General features: G+C 37.7%; 1 protein-coding gene across 1 annotated transcript in view; it reads right to left on the bottom strand.

The window, feature by feature from the left end:
* The window catches only part of CCDC180 (coiled-coil domain containing 180), a 35,752-nt gene that overhangs the window by 8,561 nt on the left and 3,698 nt on the right, over window positions 1–23,493 (bottom strand). The window contains exons 3-31 of the mRNA XM_033067868.1: window positions 22,540–22,748; window positions 21,635–21,717; window positions 20,461–20,570; window positions 20,241–20,369; window positions 19,976–20,086; window positions 18,821–18,913; window positions 18,416–18,579; window positions 18,129–18,248; window positions 17,363–17,442; window positions 16,584–16,672; window positions 15,985–16,104; window positions 15,213–15,386; window positions 14,581–14,696; window positions 13,214–13,340; window positions 12,754–12,817; window positions 11,843–12,117; window positions 11,054–11,271; window positions 10,337–10,512; window positions 9,084–9,264; window positions 7,528–7,674; window positions 7,115–7,259; window positions 6,797–6,913; window positions 6,288–6,410; window positions 5,298–5,411; window positions 4,384–4,622; window positions 3,740–3,792; window positions 2,883–2,964; window positions 1,164–1,235; window positions 96–162 (exon numbers count right to left, since the gene is read on the bottom strand). Of these exons, the coding sequence (XP_032923759.1) occupies window positions 96–162; window positions 1,164–1,235; window positions 2,883–2,964; window positions 3,740–3,792; window positions 4,384–4,622; window positions 5,298–5,411; window positions 6,288–6,410; window positions 6,797–6,913; window positions 7,115–7,259; window positions 7,528–7,674; window positions 9,084–9,264; window positions 10,337–10,512; window positions 11,054–11,271; window positions 11,843–12,117; window positions 12,754–12,817; window positions 13,214–13,340; window positions 14,581–14,696; window positions 15,213–15,386; window positions 15,985–16,104; window positions 16,584–16,672; window positions 17,363–17,442; window positions 18,129–18,248; window positions 18,416–18,579; window positions 18,821–18,913; window positions 19,976–20,086; window positions 20,241–20,369; window positions 20,461–20,570; window positions 21,635–21,717; window positions 22,540–22,634 (3,684 nt within the window). The 5' untranslated portion in view covers window positions 22,635–22,748. The remainder of the gene's footprint in view (window positions 1–95; window positions 163–1,163; window positions 1,236–2,882; window positions 2,965–3,739; window positions 3,793–4,383; window positions 4,623–5,297; window positions 5,412–6,287; window positions 6,411–6,796; window positions 6,914–7,114; window positions 7,260–7,527; window positions 7,675–9,083; window positions 9,265–10,336; window positions 10,513–11,053; window positions 11,272–11,842; window positions 12,118–12,753; window positions 12,818–13,213; window positions 13,341–14,580; window positions 14,697–15,212; window positions 15,387–15,984; window positions 16,105–16,583; window positions 16,673–17,362; window positions 17,443–18,128; window positions 18,249–18,415; window positions 18,580–18,820; window positions 18,914–19,975; window positions 20,087–20,240; window positions 20,370–20,460; window positions 20,571–21,634; window positions 21,718–22,539; window positions 22,749–23,493) is intronic.

Consider the following 23,493-nt stretch of genomic DNA (forward strand, 5'->3'; position numbering starts at 1 on the left):
CAGTCTGCCAAACATTGAAAGAATCAAATTATTTCTCTGACACAAGAGTATACCTGTTTAAGCAGAATTGACTAAAGAACATGACATTTCCTTACCTCACCAAGGCAGAGCAAGGTGTTGTTACCCTCCCAGAGAATATTCATAATAATCCCTGTAAAAGCACTGAAAAGAAAAAAAAAAAATTAAAATTTAAAAATACGATCACACCATTAAATTATCACACTGGCAATATTCACTATTTTTCAAGTATTTTGTTCAGGTTAACTTTAGTACGTTTTTCAGAGCATACACAAACCAATATTCAGCATGCCTAAGAATCTTCCCCCACATTAGCACAGATTCTCTCTTCAGATGCAGCCAGGACAAGGAGTTATTGTAATAGCTCACTGGGAAGCACTGCTACGTCACTGTCACAAAAAAAACCAATCTTAGCCCAATTCCTGTGCCCAAAGAGCTTACCATGTATTTTATATAAAGCAAAAATATTTGAAGGTGGGTCTAGGTGTTTACTGGCATTATTTTGAAACACAATATGGAACAAAATTACCCAACGCTTAAATATCTTAAGCATGAATTTGAATAGTTTTCTGTGGCATGTACAAAATACCTCGGTTCTACAGAGTACAGCTGCACATACCAAGAAACAATATGATAATTTTCTTAAAAAAGCGGAATGAAACCTGTTTGGTCCCTGTTTATTCCAATTAATGAAATATTGAGCACAAGAATGAAGACATAAAATGTATTTGTCTTCTTAGGTGTGAAAATAATTGAAAGAGAGGCTATTTTACATTCCCCACCCACTTCTTATAAATGTATAAAATGGGCTCCAATAAGACCCCTCACTTCAGACATTAGACAGAATGAACCAGATGACTTATATCTTTACTATTATTATGCTGCAAAAAGGAACTGTTCTGGAAGTTCTTTGACCTACAAATATCAAAGCTAAATACCTCAAAATTCAATGGTGGACTCCATAGGTCACAAAGATAGATAGAAAGAAAGATAGATAGATAGATAGATAGATAGATAGATAGATAGATAGATAGATAGATAGATAGACAGATAGATACATACATACATACATGCATTCGTACACACATACATATGATAGAGGGTGTTTACAGATTAACTTCTTGTTCTGGAAATATACAACTTACTCAGACTTTGCAGGCTTCTCTCCAAGTATCTCGGATCTCTCATTCCTGGTAAGAGATTTTCTGCCTTTTTCACTGGAAGGAAAAACATTTATTTGAAACTATCCACAAGTGTTTTCTTTCTTTGGTTGATGACTTGAGCTAGTCAGTCACACAACAGACATGAAATTGAAGAAAAATTAGAAAAAAATGTAACTCTAGAACTACTATTCTATGTGTCCTGGTTCTGGCCAGGACAGAGTTAATTTCTGCAGAAGCCGGGAGGGGGTATGGCCAGGACCTGGAGGTTATTCTCTACCACCTCTGTTCATTTGGGGGAGTGGGTGGAAGGGTCTCTGCTGTTGGGGAATGTGGTAGCAGTCAGGTACTGTCGGGGGTTTCCTGGGGTGAGCATTCACATGCAAATCTCTTGTACACTTTACTATTAACATTGCTGCTGTTACTGTTTGGTTTTTTTAAATCCCATTGCTTTTTCTAGTAAATTGTTCTTATCTCAACCTTATCTTCACCTTTTGTGCCTCCAATTTTCCTCTCCAGTTGCTGCAGGGAAAGGGGAGTGAGCAAGCTTCGGCATGCTTTGGAGTGTTTTGGTAGGAGCACAAAACTGGAGAATACCATTCCCAAACCATGACAATATAAAGACAGTATTTTGATGGAAAAAGAGTCTCAGAATTCTCTTCTAAACTCTCATTTGTTCAAAAATTTTTGTTGTTTTTGCTATTACAGTAGGTCATTTCATCAGTCTGTGGACTAAGCTGAAGACAAACTTTTAGACATACCTGAAAATTCAGCCACACTGATTTAAGGGTTAGTCTATATTTCAACAACTTCAAAATAGAAAATGATAGCTGATGAAGGAGAAAAAGAATAATATTTTTCCAGTCAATATCTAGGGGGAAAAACCCACAAACCTGATCATGTGGACATAAACAGGCGAGAGATTCCAAGTGATAAACAGTAGATGGAAAGAAAGCTAATACAAATAAGCAGTAAGAATCTTTCAATGAATAGACAAAGTTTAGGGAAATTCTTGCATAGGAATATTTTAAGCGTAATTCCTCCTGTAATATAGGTTGTTATAATTCTTGTTTATATATAAGAAAGTTGTATAAAATAAAAAACTAAGTAAGAGAACCTTTCAGACACTGCCACCCGCACCCAGAGCCATAAACAAAGGCCTTAATTAGCATATCAACAAACCTAGCTCAACGATCCTAAAACCACAGACAGGAAAAGATCATCGATAAAGAACTTGTCAAGTATGACATATCAGACAGCCGATCACCTCCACCAGATTCCCTTAAGTGAGAAACAGCACTCCCAAGGAAAATTACACATCAATACAGAGCAGACACAGCCCTCATCAAGATTCATCAATGCGCAGGAAGGACCTTTGTCCAGGGCAGTACCAGGAAAAGGATTTAATCTAAATATGAGAATCCGCAGCAGAAACAAAAGAAACTCTCGCCTCAGGCCAGAAAAACTGTATAAAAGCTGGGCTCCCCGAGATTGCAGGGTGTGAACACAGGGGGATCTGATGCAATAGAGGTCAGATCAGCATGTGTGTCCACCCAGCACCGATTACCTGGGCTCGGTGCTGTCCTGTTTCGTCTGTAGCTTCCCAAGACCGTATTTTCGATCGCAAAAATAAAAATTGCTGTTTTACTATTTAATTCGGCTTGATTCAGTTATTATCTATAATACTCCTTTTAGGGGTCTCACCTTTTTTTTTTTTTTGTTTCATCCCAAGATGGCCTCTTGCTAGTATACTTCTGAGAATGTGCATCAGATAACTTCTTCTTTACTATGGGAAAAATTGCTTACAGTTAACAAGGAAAGAAGAAGAATATTGCATAAATGCCAACTGAAGTACTTTTTATGTGCATATATGTTTTGTATTCTTATTTCAATAACATTTCCTTACAATATGTAGGAGACAACTACAGGAACAATAATTTCTGTCAGACAGGCCTGAAGTAACCCAGAAGTGACAACAGCAATAGAGGTTATGTGCTGGTTCATGAGTCACAGGAATGTCACAGAAAAGACATGGTAGATGCAGGAGATTTAAAGCGAATTGGAGACAGGAGCATGAACAGGCTACATTCACAGAATACTATGAATGGTCATGGGGACTTGCAAATGTGGAAGCTTTGGAAATGGCTGGAGGAATCAAGGTCTGCAGAAGAGAGATGAGGAAATGGGAACACTAGGTAGGGAACATCTGGGGTTACCTCTGTGCTCACCTTTGAGTAAATGATAATATACTGTGAGAAGGATCCCTGGTTCCCTATATATTTCATGATTTCTGTTCCACTTCTTTTCTTGACCCTGTTTTCCTTTTGCTATCACAGGTACTCTTTATAACATCATTATCTCATTCTGCAGCTTTCATTGCTGTAGGAGCCCAAAATCATCCTAATCTAAGTAAAGATGTCCAGGAAAAGAGTTGAGAACTGTCAGTACAACTATCTCAGAGTTCCTAGCATAGAAGCCACTGCCATGCTAGACCTGTGTAGTAAAATGCCTAAAACTATAATTCAGATGAAAAGAAATTATTAAAAGAAATACAGGCATACCTGTATCATTTGTCCCTCGATTTAGGTCTTGGGATTTTTTTGATAGGTCAAATCTGAAAACAAAAAAAACAGCTAAGTACTACTGAATAAATATCCTGACATTTTAAATTCTATACTATATTACATGGCAAACTAGACAAGTTCTCAATCCCTGTCATGCGTTGAGTTAAATTTCTGAGATGATATTTAACAGAGTTACTTTTACAACTGACAGTGTGTATAAAGTAATTTCATGAGACTGATTGTTTAACTGGAATTTAGGAATTTCTACAAGCAAAACTGCATTAAAATACTACTTGCTAATCAAATATCTGTCATACCCTTCATTTTACACTTTGTATATTCAGTCAACTATGTAGCAGGTAATCACCTTTTAACTAAAATAAGGCTCTAGAAGACAATAATTAAATACCTAAAATTTATCATTTTATACTAAATGTTACTTATAACTCACTAAGGGGTATTTTTGGCTATGGGAAATCTTGGTTTTAAAAGAAAGTAGTCTCAGCTAGACTAATTTTTAAAGTTAGACTGATCAGAAAATATGTAGCAGCATTACCTATGAACAGTCTGTTCACTACTTCTGGGCAAAGAAAATATAAAGACAAGGCCTAAAAAATACCTTTAGGCAAACAAATACTTACCCAGCTAAATTTTTGATAACACTTATTGCCAAATCATCAAATATTGATATATCCATTCCACTTGGATTTAACAAAGGTAATTTTTCAGAATCCAGTCCCATCACCACCCTTTTGCTCTCATCTCTGAGACTCTCTTTTGGAACAGCAGAAGCAAAGAAATCTTGTAACCTCCCATCCATTTCAAGAGTGGTGAAGTCCTCTTGCAATGTCCCATCTGTGTCAGGAGTGCTGAAGTCCTCCTGAAATGGGAAGACAAATGAAGCCCTGTAGACCGTAGCAGGCAGTTTGTGAAAGCATTCCATGTAATGACTGACTACTAGAGCAGATTTTCTAAACAGACAATATCTTGCTTCACAGGCTGAAAAAATTTTTTTGTCATTCTAACCACAATGTTGTTACAGCTGTAGAGCTCTAAAACACTTCAAAGCAGTTAAGACTAAGTTCTCATAATCATCATAAACAGTATTTAAGGATATATTCTTAAAACAATGATCCACTGAGATCACAAAATAAAGACAGACTTTCCAGAAAAGAGAGGAAAGAAAACACAACCCGTTTGATAAAAACAAAATCCCTTCAGGACACATTTGGGATTTTTTTTTTTAATAATTTAAAGAAACCTGTGAAATATGTACCTCTGAATAGTGCTACACCTTGAAAACCAACTCTTGTGAAGAACTGAGCAACTCATTGCAATGCCATGTATCTCTTCAGCGTTTTGTAAACTCAGTGATTTACTCAGCCTCTTAAAAAGGCTGTCCTAATGCTACAGTGTCTTTGACACCTTGGCATAATGCAGATTCTTTTTTCATCTGAAAATTCAAAGCACAAATTCTGGAAAGTCATTAAAACATGTAGGCATGAAAATTCTCTCAATATTAAATAAAATACAGAGAATGTGAACATTATCTTACAGTGGTATGTGGGATCTTTGCTTTTATTAAGAAGCAGTCAAGATACTTGCTCCTCTTTATCAGCTCTTTCAACACCTCTCTGGCAAAATCATATAACTCTTCAGAAGTTAAAGCCTGCAAATACAGATGGTATTTACTAAACTAACTGTTCTAACCTTTTCAAACATGCTGACTCTTGCAAACAACATTATTTGCCTCTGTTCTGTCACCAGTTTATGTACATACACATGGAAGCAACGAGATTAGAGGCTGAGGTTTTGGTTTGGCAAACAGGAAAACAGGTACTGACTGTCCAAAAAGGACTGTTGTGGTTTTAACCCAGCTGGAAATTAAGCACTGCACAGCTCAACCTTCTTTCTCTCCCTCCTTGCCCTGGTGGAATGGGGAGGAGAATCAAAGGAAATTTACTATGTTGAGATAAGAACAGTTTAATAATTCAAAGTAAAGTGAAATACAGTGATAACGGTAAATAATAATAATAATAATGATTATAAAAAGTGAAAACTATGTGATGCACAATAGCATTGGTCACCACCTCTGACTAATGTCAGAATCCCCTTCCTGAATCCAGACTGGCCCTTCTGGATAACACCCCCAGTTTATACATTGGACATGACATTCCATGGGCTGGAATATCCCTTTGGCCAGTTTGGGTCACCTGTCTCAGCAACGCTCCCTCCCAGTTTCCTTTGTAAACCTCCTCAGTGCCAGAGCAGGAGACAAAGAAAAAAAAAGTCATTGACTTAGAATAAACACAACTTGGCAAAAACTGAGTTAGCAACACCATTCTCATTCAGAGTCCAGGACACAACAGTCTAACAGCTACCGAAAAGAAAAAAACTCTATCCCAGCTGAATCCAAGACAAGGACCTTTCTGAGCAAAAATTCTGTGTTTCTGCCCAGTCCCAAATATGAGGAAACATAAATCTTCCTCAAAAATATTAGTTTATGCCAAATTGATAACAATTAATAACAAGTCAAATTAAATACCATTCCATGCTGATTAGAAGTTACTTCTTTATCTGCAGTAGAATGAACATAAGCATCTCTCTTCTGCTGGAGCACTTCCAGGTAAGACTTTAATGTGACTGACTGCAAATTGGAATTCATTACCTAAAGCAGAAGCAAACACTGGAGAAGTCAAGTCCCCATTCACAGGAGTTTCAGAGGTTCCACTTTCAAACCACTAGAACCACTGATAAAAACTGGCTAAAAATCCCCAGTACTGAGAGAAAAAGCTGAAAACAGTAATTCACAAAAGCAACGCTTCACCACACAAAAATGCTGGTGATGTACATACTCAAAGTGCTGCAAGATCATAATGTTCCAACACAGCTGAAGTAGATTAAAAATAAACTTTTAAGCAGATAGTGACAGAAAACACATTTTAAATCAACAAAAAAAAAAATCACGTAGTATTTGTCCACTATGAATTCAGCCAAAATTTCCTCAAAGGTATAAAAGAAAATTACTATAATGAATTTAAGCAAAGTTCGTACCTCTGATTTGATTTCCTGTCGTAGCTTTCTCAAAGATTGATGGAACTTCTCCATAAAGGCTCGACTCAGAGAGAGAGAAGCAAACTTTTTTTCAGACTGCTTGAAAAGTTCAGTAGCCTTTAAAAATGTCAGAAACAAAAGACAGGACAAGACAATTTTTCACTTTTTAAAACTTAAATTATAGAACTTGCCATTTCTACCAATTTTTTCCGTCATGTAATTGCCAAACAGAACAGACTTACAGTACTAATCTGAAAGCAGGCTGACTGCAAATATGTCAATTGAAAAGATAATTTGAAATAATGTAATTCTGCATACCTGTTCCAAGCAGCTCGATTTTATTTTCTCCACATCTGCCTTGATTGAACTTTCAAATGAATCAATTTGCTTACTTTCTTTCTGAAGACACTTGTTGAAAAACTTCACCTCCTCATAAGAAAAGTCACCAATCTCTGAAAATAATCTGAAAGCAAACATAAAAACAATTGGCTGTAAGCCATCTTTTTCTCCAAGATTAAAATAGTATAAATAGCCCTGAAACATACATCAACACAAATGTGATGAAAATAGCCTAATTGTGGTTTAACAAGATACATTTCTTTTTTTTTTAAACAAGAAACTAGATGAATAACAAAATAAACTTTACTTTTACTGTTCTGCCTATGCAACAAACACCGATTCCCAGAACTGGCTCACCATTTATAAACACCACCTCCATGAAATCTACATACCTACAACTTTTGAGAAAATCCACATTTGAATCCCTTAATTTTCCTAAAGCTTCCTCCAAGTGCTGCTGGTAGCTTCTCACAGTAATTCTGATAGATTCCAGATAGTTGCTGAGTTCTGATTCAAGATTGTTGCTGGAAGAAGCTGACCTAACAGCAAATAATAAAAGACAGGGAAAACATGTCTGAAGAGGTACACACATGATGATTCAACAACTGCTGGCTGTAAAGACATGAAAAAATTTGAGTACAGTAATTTTATGATTACAAGTCGCATTGACTATAAGCCGCATTTCCGGGTGTTGGCAACATTTTGTTCTTTGTCCATACATAAGCTGCACCTGATTATAAGCCGCTCTGTCGTTCGCAGCGAGGACCCACGTGCAACAAAGTTGCCAAGTAGTAACAGAATCACGGCATGGCGGGGTTTACTGGCTCGGCTTGGGTCATGCGGGTTCGGCCCACTCGAGGCTGCTGATGGGGCCAGGTGGCCCAGCTCGGCGCTGCCGCTAGGCGGGGCTGCTCGGGGCCGGCCACCGCTGCCACTGGGCTCGCTCGCCCCGGCCCGGAGCTACCCCACGGTGGCAGGTGGGGATGGAGCCTGCCAGCACCCACGGCGGTGGTGGCAGGAGGGGAAGGAGCCCCCCCGCTCCCGCGGCAGCAGGTGGGGGCGGAGTCTGCCTGTTCCTGCGGCGGTGGGTGGGGCGGAAGCCCCCCCGTTTACCCCCCAGGCCGCAGGGATAGCAGCATGGAGCCCCTGCCTCTGCCCCGGGCCGCAGGGATGGCAGCACAGAGCCCCCGCTTACCCCCCGGGCTGCAGGGATGGCAGCACAGAGTCCCCGCCATTCCCCCAGGCTGCGCTGCCTGGAGGGAGCCCCTGCGTCCCCTCCAACCCCTCCCCGCCGCAGTGCCGGCATGGAGCCCGCCTCCACGCGCTGTGCAACACAGTAACCAATTTGTAACAATCACGCAATCCCAGGTTTTGCTGGCAGGTGCTCGGCTCTGCACCTCAGCAGCATTTCCGGGGTTGGAAATTTCAGAAAATTTTTCACATATTAGCCGCTCCTGAGTGTAAGCCGCATTTCTGGGGTGGGAGCAAAATTTTAGTCTAAATGGTGCGGCTTATAATTGTGAAATTACTGTACTCAGAGTGATTTATGACTCTCAAAGCAACTCCCAAAGCTGGGTTGGTTTGGATAAACCCACGGAAAGTATCAGTAACAGCTGATACTATTGACTAATTAAAAAACAATTAGTCAACTGGTATTACTATGCATGTTCAGTAAACTGGATAAAATCTAAACAGATGAAGCATCTTTTCTACTTAAAGTCTACCAGCACTTCAAAAGGAGATGAAAATTTCCATGTGTTCACTCCTAATTTTAATTTCTTCAGCAAAAGAAATTCTTCATGTTTTCAAGTTTTATAAAGTAGTCTTCATTGAAAAGCAATGACATATTCAGGTTCAGAATGCAAACCATAAACATCTCAGAGTATTTAACTAGGAATCAGGAGTATTTAACTAGGAAGATTCACAGCAACAGCAGTGGCACACTTACTGCTCAGTCACAGGAGTGTGGAGCAAGTCATACTCCAAGTTACAGACTCGGGAATGAAAGTTTGTGTTCAGGTTATTTAGTTGGTCCGAAAATGTGAGGAATTCAGCTTTCTCCATTTTCAGGCCTTCTGCCAGCATGGCACAGTGGCACTCAAGATGCTTTTTGTGAAGGGACAGTTCCGCTGAGAAGAAATAAGTTTACAATAGGGACATTATTCCCTGTTTACTGTGAACAACGCCCAGTCAACCTGTGATCAGCAGCAGCAGCAAAATAAACAAAGCCAGACCAGTAGATAAACTATACAAATCAAATATATTCAATTTGGTTTCTTTGACTTTTCTCCTGTATAAGACATATATCCGTAACAGCTCCTAATCCATTTAACCACAACTATCTCATTTGCTCTAAGCATTCTTTTTCCTTTATTTTTGATCATTGCTGACATCTCCATTATCTCTATGTTCTCAGTCTTGTAACAAAACTAAAGGTTATATTTTTTAATGGAAAATCCACTTTTCCTGGGTTTGTGAGCAAAAGAAAAAAATCAGTTTTGGTCTCTTTTCTGGAATGATAGCTGGATAAATCAAGAGCCAGCCAATCACCTTGAGAAAGCTGCCAGAAGAAGCACTTGTCCTCTTCGCAGAAAAAACGGAAACTGAATAATTATTTGCCTGTTCTCCAAAAGAGTATTTTAGCTTACGTACTAAAGACCAACAAACCTGTCCAAAATTTTTTCTCTCACCATAAAAATTTGACACTTCCCATGCAAAGAGTTTTGACTAGAAGATGCTCTGTAGCTGCTCAATGATATTTCACAGAGTTAAATCCTTCCTCTCATGTTTTCAGAAGCTTGGCCATGACATTTTGGCTCTCCCAACTTGTTAATTTCTTCTTCCACAACACTTTTAAAAAATTTTTGTGCACCACAAACTCTTGTTAAATAATTTCAAGGGGAATGCAAATTCACAAATATTGACAATAAAATGTTCAACATCTACAATCCAGCTGTTAATCAAGGCACTGCTGTCTATTTTTTAAAAAATAACACAGCACAAACCAGGAAGAGCTATAGGAAAGAAATGTCATGTTAAAAATATGTGAGTAGCATAATATACTGGGAATTCATAGACAGTCAACTGCTGTCTATTGTCCTCTACTACTGAGTCAACTAGTACAGAAAAAGATTTTGGCCCGCTTAGGACCACCTCTAAATAAAGACATGTGAGGCTCAGAATACAATAAAAAGTCAATACCAGCTCGAGCATTGTAGATATTTGTCTGTATCTCCTCTTGTTTTTGTTGATAAAACCTAAGATGCAGTAGAAGTATTGAATTCAGCTCCTCCTTCTTGGCAGTAACAAAGACACAGGAGTTGGACAAGGATTCTGCAAACCATTTCTCTAAGTGTTCAAAAAAGCAGAGGCAAATCCTATGATTGAAAAAGAAATATGACAATGAGGAATAGTAAATATAATAAATAAGAATTATTGAATACATTATTTCTAAGAATTCAGGTTCTGGCTATAGGAAGGTACAGTTTCAGCACCATTCGCACAATACTGGTAGAGTTTCTGAGTTAATTGCGTATTGCTGAGTACCAGGCAATTTACCTTCATGGCTCTGCAGGGAATTTGGGCAAATTACTTGTCTTTCTCTAATAATGTTTTCTCACTAAATAATTTTCCATAAAATATGAATGTTCAGTAAAGTTAAATGTTTTGTGGTACTTTGACAGTCATGGCTAAAAAGCAACATAAACATTTTCTCATATTTGTATCAATTAAAGAAGTGGAACAATTTAATAATTATATGATCATAATTTTATAATTAAGTATCCAGCTATAGAAATATATATTTCTATAACAATAATTAGATAATTTTTTCTTCTGTAGTCTAATGTTTCTTCTAAATAGCTGAAATTTGTCTATTACATAAAGAGAAAGAAAGAACAGAAATTGTTTTCTACTCACCTTTTATTCAGCTTGACAAACATGGCTTCTGTGAGAAGTACATATTTCAGGTACATAGGAAGTGATTCTTCTTTTTCATATTTTGTAAAATAACTCTCTGTGATGTCAGCCTTTCCTGCCTCTTCAACTCCAAGACCAGTGTAAGTATTTCCACTAGCAGTGGAAAAAACCTCCATGGTAATTTCAGCACTTTCTGCCTCACTGCTCTTGGATGCTGACTGGGAAACAATTCGAAATTACCACTTTAGTTTTAAAGGTATCAGAATCAACAGTGCACCAGCTAGTGTAGGAATCCTAAGGATATTTAGAATAATGTTTTGATTGTCAATTTGGATATTAACACAGTGCTGGCAATATTTATATATTTATATGGATATATTTATATGTATATATGTATACATGTAGATATTTAGATACTTATATATTTATATATACCAGCAAGACACAGAGTCAACAATGTTTTAAAAGGTTTTTGTTATGGTAATAAAATATAAATAAGTTCATGGAAATTGAAAAACTAATGCTTAGGTACAAATATTTAGCTTAAATCATTCACCATAGGCTGAGAACAATGTGATGAAAGACAAATTTAAAAAAATTATGCAAAGGGTTTCTACAAGGGTAAAAGATCAAAAAGAATGGTTGTGAACTTTATACACTCCATTTTTCCATAAAAGGATCTAGAGCCCTGTGCTTTGTATACAAACTATGCATAAAAAGGAGTTTCTACTCATTCTCAGCAAAAAGACTTCCTATTCCTCCTTCAAACTTACTCTCTTGCTTACTTACCTGCATAATGCTTAGTCCCTGTTCTGCATGCTCCTTTTCTTCACTTTTATAAGGAATACTCTCCTCATGTTCTTCTTCCTCTGTTTCTTCAATTTCCTGTGCCAAGATCACCTGTTTCTCTGTTAGATTTGTTTCTCCAGCTGATTTTTGACAACTGTCCCTGTCTTGTGGCACCAGTTGAGAAAGGTGATTGTCCTGCTCTGCTCTGGGCTGGGATGTGCTCTCCTCAAGCCCTGGGGCACTTTTGGACGCCACAGCGTCAAAAAGACCTAAAGCTATTAAAGAAATGTCCAAAGAATAGACACAGAGATAGTGAAGGGTCTGGAGGGGAAACCATACAAAGAGTGGCTGAGGATATTTCGTTCAGCTGGAGAGAGGGGACTGAGGTCACACCTCACTGGAAGCTGCAGCTCCTCTCAAGGGCACCAGAGGGGCGGCTTTGATCGCTGCTCTCTGTGACCAGGGACAGGACCCAAGCGAATGCCAGGAGCTGTGTGAGGGGAGGATTAGGTTGGGTATCAGGGAAAGATTTTTTCCTCAGAGGGTGGTCAGCACTGAATAGATTCTCCAGGGAATAGGCACAGCCCCAAGGTTGCCAGAGATCCAGGAGTGTTTGTACAATGCTGTCAGGGATGCAGAGGGTGGGATTGTTGGGGTGTCTCTGCAGGGCCAGGAGTTGGACTTTCATGATCCCTATGGGTCCCTTCCAACTCAATAAACTATGATTTTTCCCTCTTTCCTCTCCATGCACAATGCTCTCAGCTTGCTGTTCTACCGTATTTCAGCTTCTGAAGCCTCAACTACTTATTTACAGTTGAAGGAAGCCTCAACTACTTATTTACAGTTGAAGCAGAGTTCTACCGGTTACAATCCAAAGACATACAGATTGAAAAACAACTAAGAAGAAATACCTGTTTGGACTGTTGTGGTATTATTCTGATCTTGAACTTTGAAGTCTATCGTGCCTTGCAAGTTCTAAAAGCAAAACAACAACAAAAACCATCCACCACACCATTTTAAAATATGTATTTTCTTTCTTATAAGAAATCCATATCCATTCTCAAAATGTATCTATTTCAGTCACATGTAATCTTGAATAGATCACTTACTATCTAAAGAACCTGTAACACTCAAATCGATAATGGTAAGACTGCTACCTTGTAGTTTTCTGTTCAAAAGGCAAATTAATTTCCTAAAATGCCATTTCTAACAAGAACAGAGTTAAAAGTGTGGGACTGAGAAATGTTTTGGTTCTTCTATCTCTACCAAAAGCACTTTATTCATATAATTTGAATTTTAAAGGTAATGAAAATTTTCTCTAAAGTGAAAAATTAATACACCTGTAAGGTTTTAAACCAAAGGAAATTTTACCTCTTTGACGATTTGCTTCACACTAAAATGCTGGCTGATGGATATACTATATGAAATCAATTCCCACAAAATGGCTTTTGGGTAAGCCATTACTTCATCCATTACAATTTGCTTGAGTGTCTCATTCCTGGCAAATTTAAGGTCACTGTTTAAGAGACTCATGTATGTATAGAAATAAAATTAAATACTACTATAGCGCCTTAAAATCTAAATCTGACTTCCTGATCAATCTCATAAAACCTTTAGGCTAAATGTTGCCATTGATCTGTTTATACTGAATACAATCACATCCTGGCTTGTTAGAGATTAGTTCATTACAAATAACTGCACAGAAGTTAAAAAATATTTACAAATAAGCATTTTTCATCCTTTCTTTTGGATGGGGAACCATTCAAACACTGCTTACATAAGAGAGGTCAAATTACTGTCTTCCATGTTAGCTCTGCAATGTGCTCAGCTGGGTCTTTCTGGTTTATTTTCCTTTTACTTAAAAATAAAGTTGAGTCTTGATTCAAGAAAAATCAATATTGACACTTGTTTTCATTTACATTTGCATTTGCTTTGTCTCCTAAACAAAGATAATTATGGGGAAGTTATGTATGTGTTCAGATAGGTTACATTCTCTTTCTGCAACATGGCATTGTATTTTCACTTGGTCTGTTACCTCTGGCTTTTTTTTTAACTGCTCAAATTATTATTAAGTGCATCAAACCTCCAGCTCTAACCACAGTCCCACTGAGAGGTGTGTGAAGTTGTGTGCATCTGCCCCTCAGGTCCACATTGCTCTTCTAATGTGCCTCTAATCAAACACATAGAAAAGACCTCCTGAGTGTATGAACAGAGCTGCTACCTCTATGGTTTCAGAACTGCTGCTAAGATCTTTAGCAAGGAGAGTGGTATTGTACCAATTTTTATATGGTTTTTAAAGTTGCAAGTGTCTAACCATGTGAAGGGTAACAGCAAGCTCACCAAAATAAATATTTTGGCTACCTTAAAGATCTTAGTTCTTAGAACTTTGAATAAGATCAAATCTGTGAGTGAAGATTGCGCAGACCAGCTTCTGATTCCTGTGATTCAAGAATCTGAACTACTTTTACCTTCTGAATAAGACCTGGATGTGATGGTATGCACAGTAATGCTGATGTGGTACGGTTTTTCAATGATAGCAGCCTTCCTTTGTCCCATTCCTAAACTGTAGGTATTATTTGCCTTAACCTTGTTCAATATTTACATTATTTTATATTCTTACAGGAAGTACAAAGCAGTCTTTTTCCATACCTTCACACAACAGCATAAACAAGGCCTAAGTAGTACAACCAATGTTAAAATATGTTCTACTTTTTAAGTTTACAATACAAAATTCATACCTTGTTCTAATTTGATCTAAAGAAGAAAGGGTGTTCTCCAAATATTTCTTCAGCTCTTCTTCACAGTTCGCCATTTTCATTTTTTCTAAAATTGTATCCAGATCATCTTTCGTCATCTAAGGCCACATAAAAAAGCTAGTAAAAATGGTTCGTATATACTAAAATTTCCATAACTATTTAGGATTCAAGTAAGTTAATTATGTACATATATTCTATATGCAGAAGGGAAGTTACCTTAGCAAAACTCATCAACTATGAAGATCTTCCTAGATAATGAACACCTCTGACATTGCCACCCCAAGCTGGCTATTGTAACTATGAGAACCTCACATCCAACCAGACACTATACCTGCACAAGATCTCATAATAGCAACTTGCAGCCACTTTATATAGACAGTAGCAGTGATCTTTATCACTGTTGACATACCAAGAATAAGACAGGACTGTCCATTCAGTGTGAATCAAGCAGCTAGCAAAAATGCACCTGACAGAATGAAACCGAAGAGTAGAAATTCCAATATAAAATTCAAAGATTACGTTTTTAACTTTATAGCAGATATTTTGAATTTCAGAGTGTTCTTTGCATTAAGAAGTCCTGTCTTTATACCACACCCTTGTTTTTATGTTTATACCTGTATTATGTTATCTTTTTCCCATCTGCATTCATCTATTTTTCTTTGAAGTGCATCTTCCTGCTGGGACAGCTGGAGTTGATGGACATCCCAGAGACCCATGGCCTCCTGAACACATCCGTACAAGCCTTGACAATGCTTTTCATGCCATTTAGCCATCTCCTTAAAATCACTCTAAAGAAAAACATTCAAGTGAACAAGTTATATTTAAACTGCTGGAAGGTGAAATGAATCAGTAAGAGGATATGTAACATGATAAAAGGCTGCCTGGAATGATATGACTGGTATTCAAGAGTAAAACAAAATCTCCAAGTAAACTGGGTAAGAATGCAGATTATCAAAACTTCTGTTTATTCTGGCATCATAAAGCTCCAAATCACATTCTATAATTTATCATGTTAGGAACAACTACTTAGTCATTTTTATGTATAGAAAAGATTGGAAGACATTTGGGAGATCATTTAAAGTTACTCCTCTGACTTGAGGCAGACTGGGCTATAGGTCATTCATCTCTATCATGTATTTCAAATATAAATGATAATAAAAATACAATATATTCATATTACAAATAATAAACATAATAATTATGAACACTTCCACATGAAACTCTTCCAACATCAAACTGTTTCTTTGTAGTGTTTAGTCACACTATGGACCTCTTTATAATGTGACATCAATGGCCTACGATGCAGAGGGCATTGTAGATGGGAGTACAGGAAGAACAGACTAATCCCAAGGGGTGATGAAAATAAACATAATAAAATAAACATACATCCATGTGCTCCACTTCTTCTTCAAATCTATGTTTTAGTTTCTCAGTCATCTGAAGCATGCTGGAATGCACAACTTCAACCTCTTCTACTGTGCAAACGTTCATATCCAAAAGGGTCATCTAAATGAAAAAAATAGCACTATGCATACAATAAATACTGTGTGGTTTTCAGAGAGCATGGCTAAATTTAGTGTTTCTTTTCTTGTGATGAACAGAGAAAGATTCAGCCCCATACATCCCATATTATCTTAGTAAACAATACAATATGATTGGATACAAAGGGAGAAATTGAGGCAGAGAGGTGGAATATCTTTCCCAAGATAAGACAGATTTAGCACAAAGGTTGAGGGTTCTTGCACCTTCCACATAAATGTAGGACAGCCTTCATTACTGACATTTGTTACAGCTTTTACACATTGCAAGTACAAATACAAAACACTACTGTGAAACCAAATGGATGATTACTTTTTGAACAAAGTAAGGCAGAGGTTAAAAAGTAATTCCACTTATATCTCAATGTTTGGTGGATCCTCAGATACATTTTACTGTAATGACACATTGTACCATGAGCTATAACACCCAAAAGCTGTGACACTCACCTTGCACATCTGCGCTTTCTCCTGACATTTGCCCTGGACCAGCTCATACTGGATGCTTATTTTCTCCATGCACTCCACATTATGGGTGTCTGAATGATATAGCACAGACCACAGTCAAGATTCCCGTATTTCATAGTGCAGTGTGAAATGGAAACATGACGTGCTGGATCTCAGCACAGGGAACAGATTCCAGCAGTGCTAAGACCTGTGCCTACAGACACTACCAACCAAACAAATCAACACATTTAATACACAGCTGTTTATTATTATGCTTAAAAGTAGCAAGGTATTTACAATTGCTACCAACTTCTTTGCTACCATACAGGGTACAAACACCACAACAGGATGTGCCCTGCAGCAAGAGAAGGTAGACACAGAGAGGGAAGGCATACTACAAGACACAGAGAAAGGAAGTATCTCCAATACTTCTCCTCTTCTCCTCCAAGAGTTAAAAAGGAGTATTTCTGTATGATTGAGAACTGATCCATGTCAAAAATAACTTTTTATTTCCCTCAGATTAATTCTAACCTAGCCAGTTCCTGCTAGATCTCACCACAAGTGAGCACAAGTGTTTGTACTGGCCAAAGGAAAGCGATGTCACATGCAGCCTCTTTGGGTCTTACTGTCAGCTCAAAGCAACTGAAAAGGTATGTGGGAACACGTGGAACAAAGAATAGAGAAAACATGTATTTTCAAAGCAACTATCTGCCTCATCGTTGCCCAGGAGAAAAGAAAATATTGCTTGAATTCCAGATTGTTCTTAGGATTTCCCAACTTACCTATACTTTTGTTGAAATTCTCCAGAGTTCTGTACCATTCATTTATATCAGATTTTGTATGTGTTGGAGGCAATAAGGTGCTATCAAAGTAGGAAACAAGGGTCAGGTATCTTAAAATACAAACCAGACAGTACTTAAAATATAAAATTATGAATCAGAATATCCATACTACTGTACTTTATTTTACTACAGACATCTTGGCAATGAAAATAAATCAGAGATTGTTGTTCAAGGCCAGCTGTTTACTGCCCGACTAGGAACTAACTGTCATCTACCTTGTTCCTACATCCACTGTAAAAAACCTCCCTGTAAACATTGCAAAGCATTGCACCCAAAAATGTTTCTTGTGTTCAGGATAGATACTGAAACATAGCCGTGTCAGATTTCTATCCAGACTCTCTCCTAATTTATTACACAAATAAAATCCATGCCATGGAGAAAAAATGCCTTGACAAAAGCACCAGCTTCTAGCTCTCCACCCATCTTTGCCCATTTCTACCATGTTTCAAAAGTCAGTAAGATTTACTTTTGCATTCCTACATTTTTAGCCTTTGAGCACCACCTATTTAATGCAGCTGGTGCACTGAAAATCAAGAATACATTTTTGCCATTAAAAAGAGATGTACAAAAATAGGTTTAGACCCCGCCTTACTGCTGAATTTAACAATCACACATTGACAGGAAGCAAAGTGCATGTTGTAGCCAAGTCCTTCATTAACTCCAGAAAGAACTGTTTTCCTTTATGCTGTACCCTCTTTTGCCATACCCAATGTATTGCAAGACCCTCAGTCTCTGCTCACTAAGTACAATCTGCTCCTTTATCATATTTTCCATTTCTAATTTCACACTTGGCGGATTCTGTATTTCTTCGCTTGCCATAAATTCCCTGCAGGATGAAAAATAGATATGTATAATGGAAGCATTACATATGTGATATCATACATGATATGTATAAAGAAAAAATGATAAAGTATTACTTTTACAGAAACCAAAAGTGAACACTAGCCACTTTGTGTTACTCATTGCCCAAAATAAGACTGCAAAATTTCTGACCTGAAACTCTGAACTACATAGTTTTTCTGGATGAGCTTCCAGTCCTTGACTCTCCCTTGCCATTTCAGTTGATGAAATTTTTCTTTCTCAAGCTCTGATTTCATTAGATTAAAGAGTAGCTTGCCAGTTGCCCTCTCATTATCCAGCAGTGCTCTGTTTATATTCTGTGTATCAAAAAACAAAAAAAGGAGTAGAAGCAGCATACAACATGCAAAAACAAAATAATTGTCTCTTCTACAGAAAATAAGGGGAAAAATGAACACAAATGATAACGAATACCATGCAAAGCAGAAATCTCTTCTATATTTCAGTGATTGATAGGCAGAAAAAATGAATTTCAGTTGGGGAAAAAAAGACATTCTAGGAATATTCAGACTGCTATCTTGCCCCAGGTAAAACATTTACCATGGCCTTATTGTTAATGATCTTGTGAACATCAGCTGCCAAGAAGGAAATTTCCTCGAGTTTCATAGTATACTTGGTCAGTACATCTGCTATCTGTGCAATAAAAAAATAAAGAAAAGCAACAACAACAAAAAGTATAACTCAAATACCAGTTTCCCAAGTTAAAATCTATATGAACAAGACAATTTTTTCCATTAAAGTGAATTCCATTAAATTAATTTAATGTATTATAATGATTTAAACTTAATTGGATGACACACAGATTGAGAAATAAATTTTAAAATATTAATCTTAGTTACCTTAAAGACTGATTTTTTCAGTAATTCCTAAAACCAGTAACTAAAACATTCAACTTCGCTACTACTCAGCTGATTTCTCTTTAATAGCTGTGATAATTAAGTGTCCAGCAGACAGGTTGCAGTATGAATTTAAAATCAACCAACATCCTTTCAAATATCTGAAGGGAATCCACCAATGCCTGTTTTAAGTGAACACAAAATTAAAGCAAACGTGTTCATCTCTGACATTTGATGTAACTAATCCAACAGAAAGGTTACTGGTGATATTCTTGGACCTATTCATCATACCTGAATTACAAAGAGAGAAGAAAGTGGCACTGGTAGAACAAACTGCTTTTCTTTGCCTACAAGGACAGGTGTAGTAATCTCTTCCATAGTCTATCCATTTTTTATCCAAATATTTCCTATGATGTCCAATGACTTTTAACAGGTCAGGCTGAAGACTACAAAACTGCAACACATTTGCTACTCACACCCAGTAGCCCAAACTAAAATCAAGCTAAGTCATGTCTATGCTCCTTGCAGCTGCAGAATAGGTATGTCCCTCAAAAAAGAACAGATCAAAGTTTGACCCACACAAGCCTCCAGGGAAATAAAAGCAGCTCACATATTCCTTGCACCTTTAGTATAGGCAATTGTGGGAGAAAGAAACACCTTAAAACTAGGGAAAAAGCAGCTTCTCCTGATTATGTGGATGTAAAATGAGTGAAAAGGTGAAAAGAAAGCAATCACCACACACCAGAACTACCGGCAGACCTCTGACTCTTGTGGAAACAAGCTACTCTTTGCTCCGCATCCAGCATTATGTCAGCAAATATCCTGTGCTTAAATAACAGTTATTAAGACTGCAGCTCACTTTAATGGCTCGACTCCTTTCAATCTCCTTTAAGGATTTGTCCACTGCTCTAATCTGCTTTTTTCTGTTTGAGGTTTCCTCGCAGATCATATTCCACAGTTCTTCCAAACCCTGCAATAAAAATCTAGTCTCAATCTCATTGAAAAGTGAATATATACATTAAAAAAAATAAAAGGAAAAAACAACAATTTAGGACTCCAGGGAGCCATAAGATGTTACACTGTACAAGTAACTGAAATTGAGCCAATGCTCTTAACTGCCTTACTTCAAACGAGAAACCTTCCAAAGCCATGTCAGACGCAATCTTTTCAAACAGAAGTTTACTCTTTTCATCTGATTTCATCACTTTCAGTTGAAGGAATTCCTGAAGCTTCAAAACAGAGGCTTCCATCTCCTAAAACAGTAAGTCAGTGTGATCATTTAAATATTGGGCCCTGACCTTAGAAAAGCGCTCTTAGACTCTGGATTAAAAAATCCTGCCTCACCCTGCCAATGCAGTCCAGCTCCTGCTGCATTTCTGTCACTGTTTGATCATGATGTTTTTGCTGCCGTTCTGTCAGGTACTTCCATGCACCGCTGCCTGTTTCCTCAGGAGCTGCCGAGAAAGAAATGAAGACTCCATAGCCTGAAACTGTTGCTGCTGAACATGGGATGTATGAACAGTAAATCCCTAAATCCTATGACTGCTGTAGTTTGTGCAGCTCTCACAGTGTGCAACATCTTTCCAAGGAAATTGCAATACTAGAGTGTATTTTAAAACTTCCTTTATTAACTTCTGATTTTCAGAAGGATAACAGCATGGAACTATCAACTATATCATCATCAGGTATGATGTCAAAAAATTGCAACATTTCAGGAATGAGATCTGATTACATAAAAACTGGAATTTATCGTCTAAGCATAACCTGTGATTGACTGACAATTTCACAAATGTTTTTTTCCTATTAGAAGACTCTTCATCTTTGAAATCACCTATAAATCATCCAAAATGTGTCAGGCCATTTCTGAGCTTGGTTTTTGTTGCCTTGCAGGAGAAAAAGTGCCAATATGGGTATAACCAAACTGTGTATTCTACTCCCCTCTACCTCTTTTTGTGATAAACTGGTAATGATGGGTCATTTCCGACTACCCCCAGGACACCAGCTGGATGTTAAAATGAGACGAGGCAAACCCTGCATCGAGAGTTAGTGTTTCTTTATCCTTAGGATGACTCAGCTGGGGAAGCAGCAGCACCACCCATCCTGAAAGCGTTATCTCTGCTGACGGGCCATAATGAACTGAATACATACTAGCAGAATGGGCAGCTGGAACGACTATTAAGGACTCCAAAAATATTCTATGACTCAAGGGATTAAATCACTCCACTGTGAACCTCCCTAGCCTGGGTGATGTACCACCTGAACCCCACTGTATATAATTTAGGCAGAGTTTGTGGTTTTAAACCAGTTTTTCCGTGTAATTGCATTTGCTGTAATCTTTCTATTAAATTGTAACTGATTTGAAATCTCTCACAAGGTATTTGTGTGGGGTTAATTTGTCCCGCTGGTCTACTTTCAAACTAGGACAATTTTATATCTTGTTCAGCTAAAGCCATTACATGTACCATGTCTCCTGTGAATGCAAATCAAAATACATGACATTAAGGGAAATAAGTTTTACCAACTACATCAGGCAGGCCTCTGACTTTCTCAGTTGAACTTGCATCTACATTTCCCCATGCCTCTAGAAAAGCTGTAGGTTGTCTGAAACAGAGAATAAAGCTTTGATTTGTACTAAAAATGCACCAGAAGAGGGACTAACATAATAGTATAAGTCACTTTAATTGGCAAAATGTAACATTACAGTGATTGTAAGTACCATTCTAACTTGAAAGAATATAATTCAAAGAATCAATGCTGCTTCTTCTGAGACATTGCAGCCTGGGTAGATCCCAACTTCAGATCTATTAGGATGGCATTAAAGCAATACATGCTAGATTTAGTACATGTAAACTAAAAAGACATACATAACAGCTCTAAAACATTAAAAAACTTAAGAACTTTTAAGGAGATGCTAGCAAGAAATGTGGAAATAGCCTTTATCTGCCCAATGCTTTCCCCAAAAGCTTGGGCACTGTGTGTTTCTCCCTGGGGTCAGTGAGAATCCCTGTGTCATTATTCAGCAACTGGCTTAGGGTAAAAGGGATGGATGCATTCTTTCACTACATTGTTCATTACATAACCTTACTAAATCATCATGTAAGCCATTTACTTGAAAATATAGCCTAAAAAAGAGGTGTCACACTGGGTATATATCTAGATTGCTATGAGCAAAACCAATTTCTTTTTAAAAGGAAAGCCATACAAAATGCCGGCCATGGCAAATTTTAGTCTACTAGCCATGCACTTCAACGGGCAGCAAGCAGTTCATTATACCAAATTTACATTTGGCAAGGAGACAGTCTATCACAAGTCGTTAGTTCTGTGACCAAGAATTGAGGAGTTTCTAATTCCCAACGAAAATCGGTCAATTTAATACCTTTAGTTATGAACACATAATTGAGGTTTTATGCTTCTGTTCTTTACCTTTCTGCGAGTGGCTTTTTTGTGAAGTCACTGATGGGTATTTTTCCAACACATTTCTGCTGATTACAAGGTAATGGAATGGCATCAGCAGACATTTCTGAATGTCTATTTAAAGTACACTTTTTACTCTTCTTAGAGGACCTTGTCTTCTTGGGCTAAGTAAGCCTTCAAAGAACCATCTCTCAACAATTAGAATTCCTTCAAACCTACTGAATAGAGAACAGTGACAAAATAATAACAACCAGTAGGGGAAACACAGCAGAAGAGAAAGGTAAAATAATGAACCCTACATGCCACATGCATAACTATCTTCATCTAAGGTTATTTTCAAAAAAAAAAAAATCATCTTTTTCTCAGAAAAAGCGGAGTAACTGGATTGTGTCATCTTGCTTACAGTTAGCAGAAAATTCAACAACAGAGTTAAAAATGCCTTAATCTCGCTAACTACAAATGCCTCTAAATGTTTTCCTGCTGTGTTCTGATTCTGCCTTCAGTTCCTGATATACAACAAAGAGATTGGAACACATGTATATGCACTGGAGAGCATATGCTGGAGACAACACACTCATTTTTTACTAAAACAAATCAAAACCAGAAACGTTGAAAACTACCTGGGGTCATTTCAACAGCCAGCAAACTGACTTAACACAACCAACATTTGGCATTTACTCAATTCTTTGCTTTTTTTACATGGGCCTTGAAGATCTGTCTACGGCATTCCTCTCTGCCAATGTGTCACACTCGTCCTATTGAGAAGCAGTGGCTCATTGCAGCTGACTGGCCGGGCCTGCTTCCAGAAGAAATGGCAACTACAAGCTGGGAGCCTAGAGATACAGCGCTTCACTCGGAAAAAGGCCTTCCATCAATCCTAGAATCCCAGAATAGTTTGGGCTGGAAGGGACCTTAGAGCTAGATCATCTTCATCCGACATCCTGACATGGGCAAGCACACTTT

This window comes from Catharus ustulatus, chromosome 9 (genome assembly GCF_009819885.2).
Source record: "Catharus ustulatus isolate bCatUst1 chromosome 9, bCatUst1.pri.v2, whole genome shotgun sequence".
Lineage (NCBI taxonomy): Eukaryota > Metazoa > Chordata > Aves > Passeriformes > Turdidae > Catharus > Catharus ustulatus.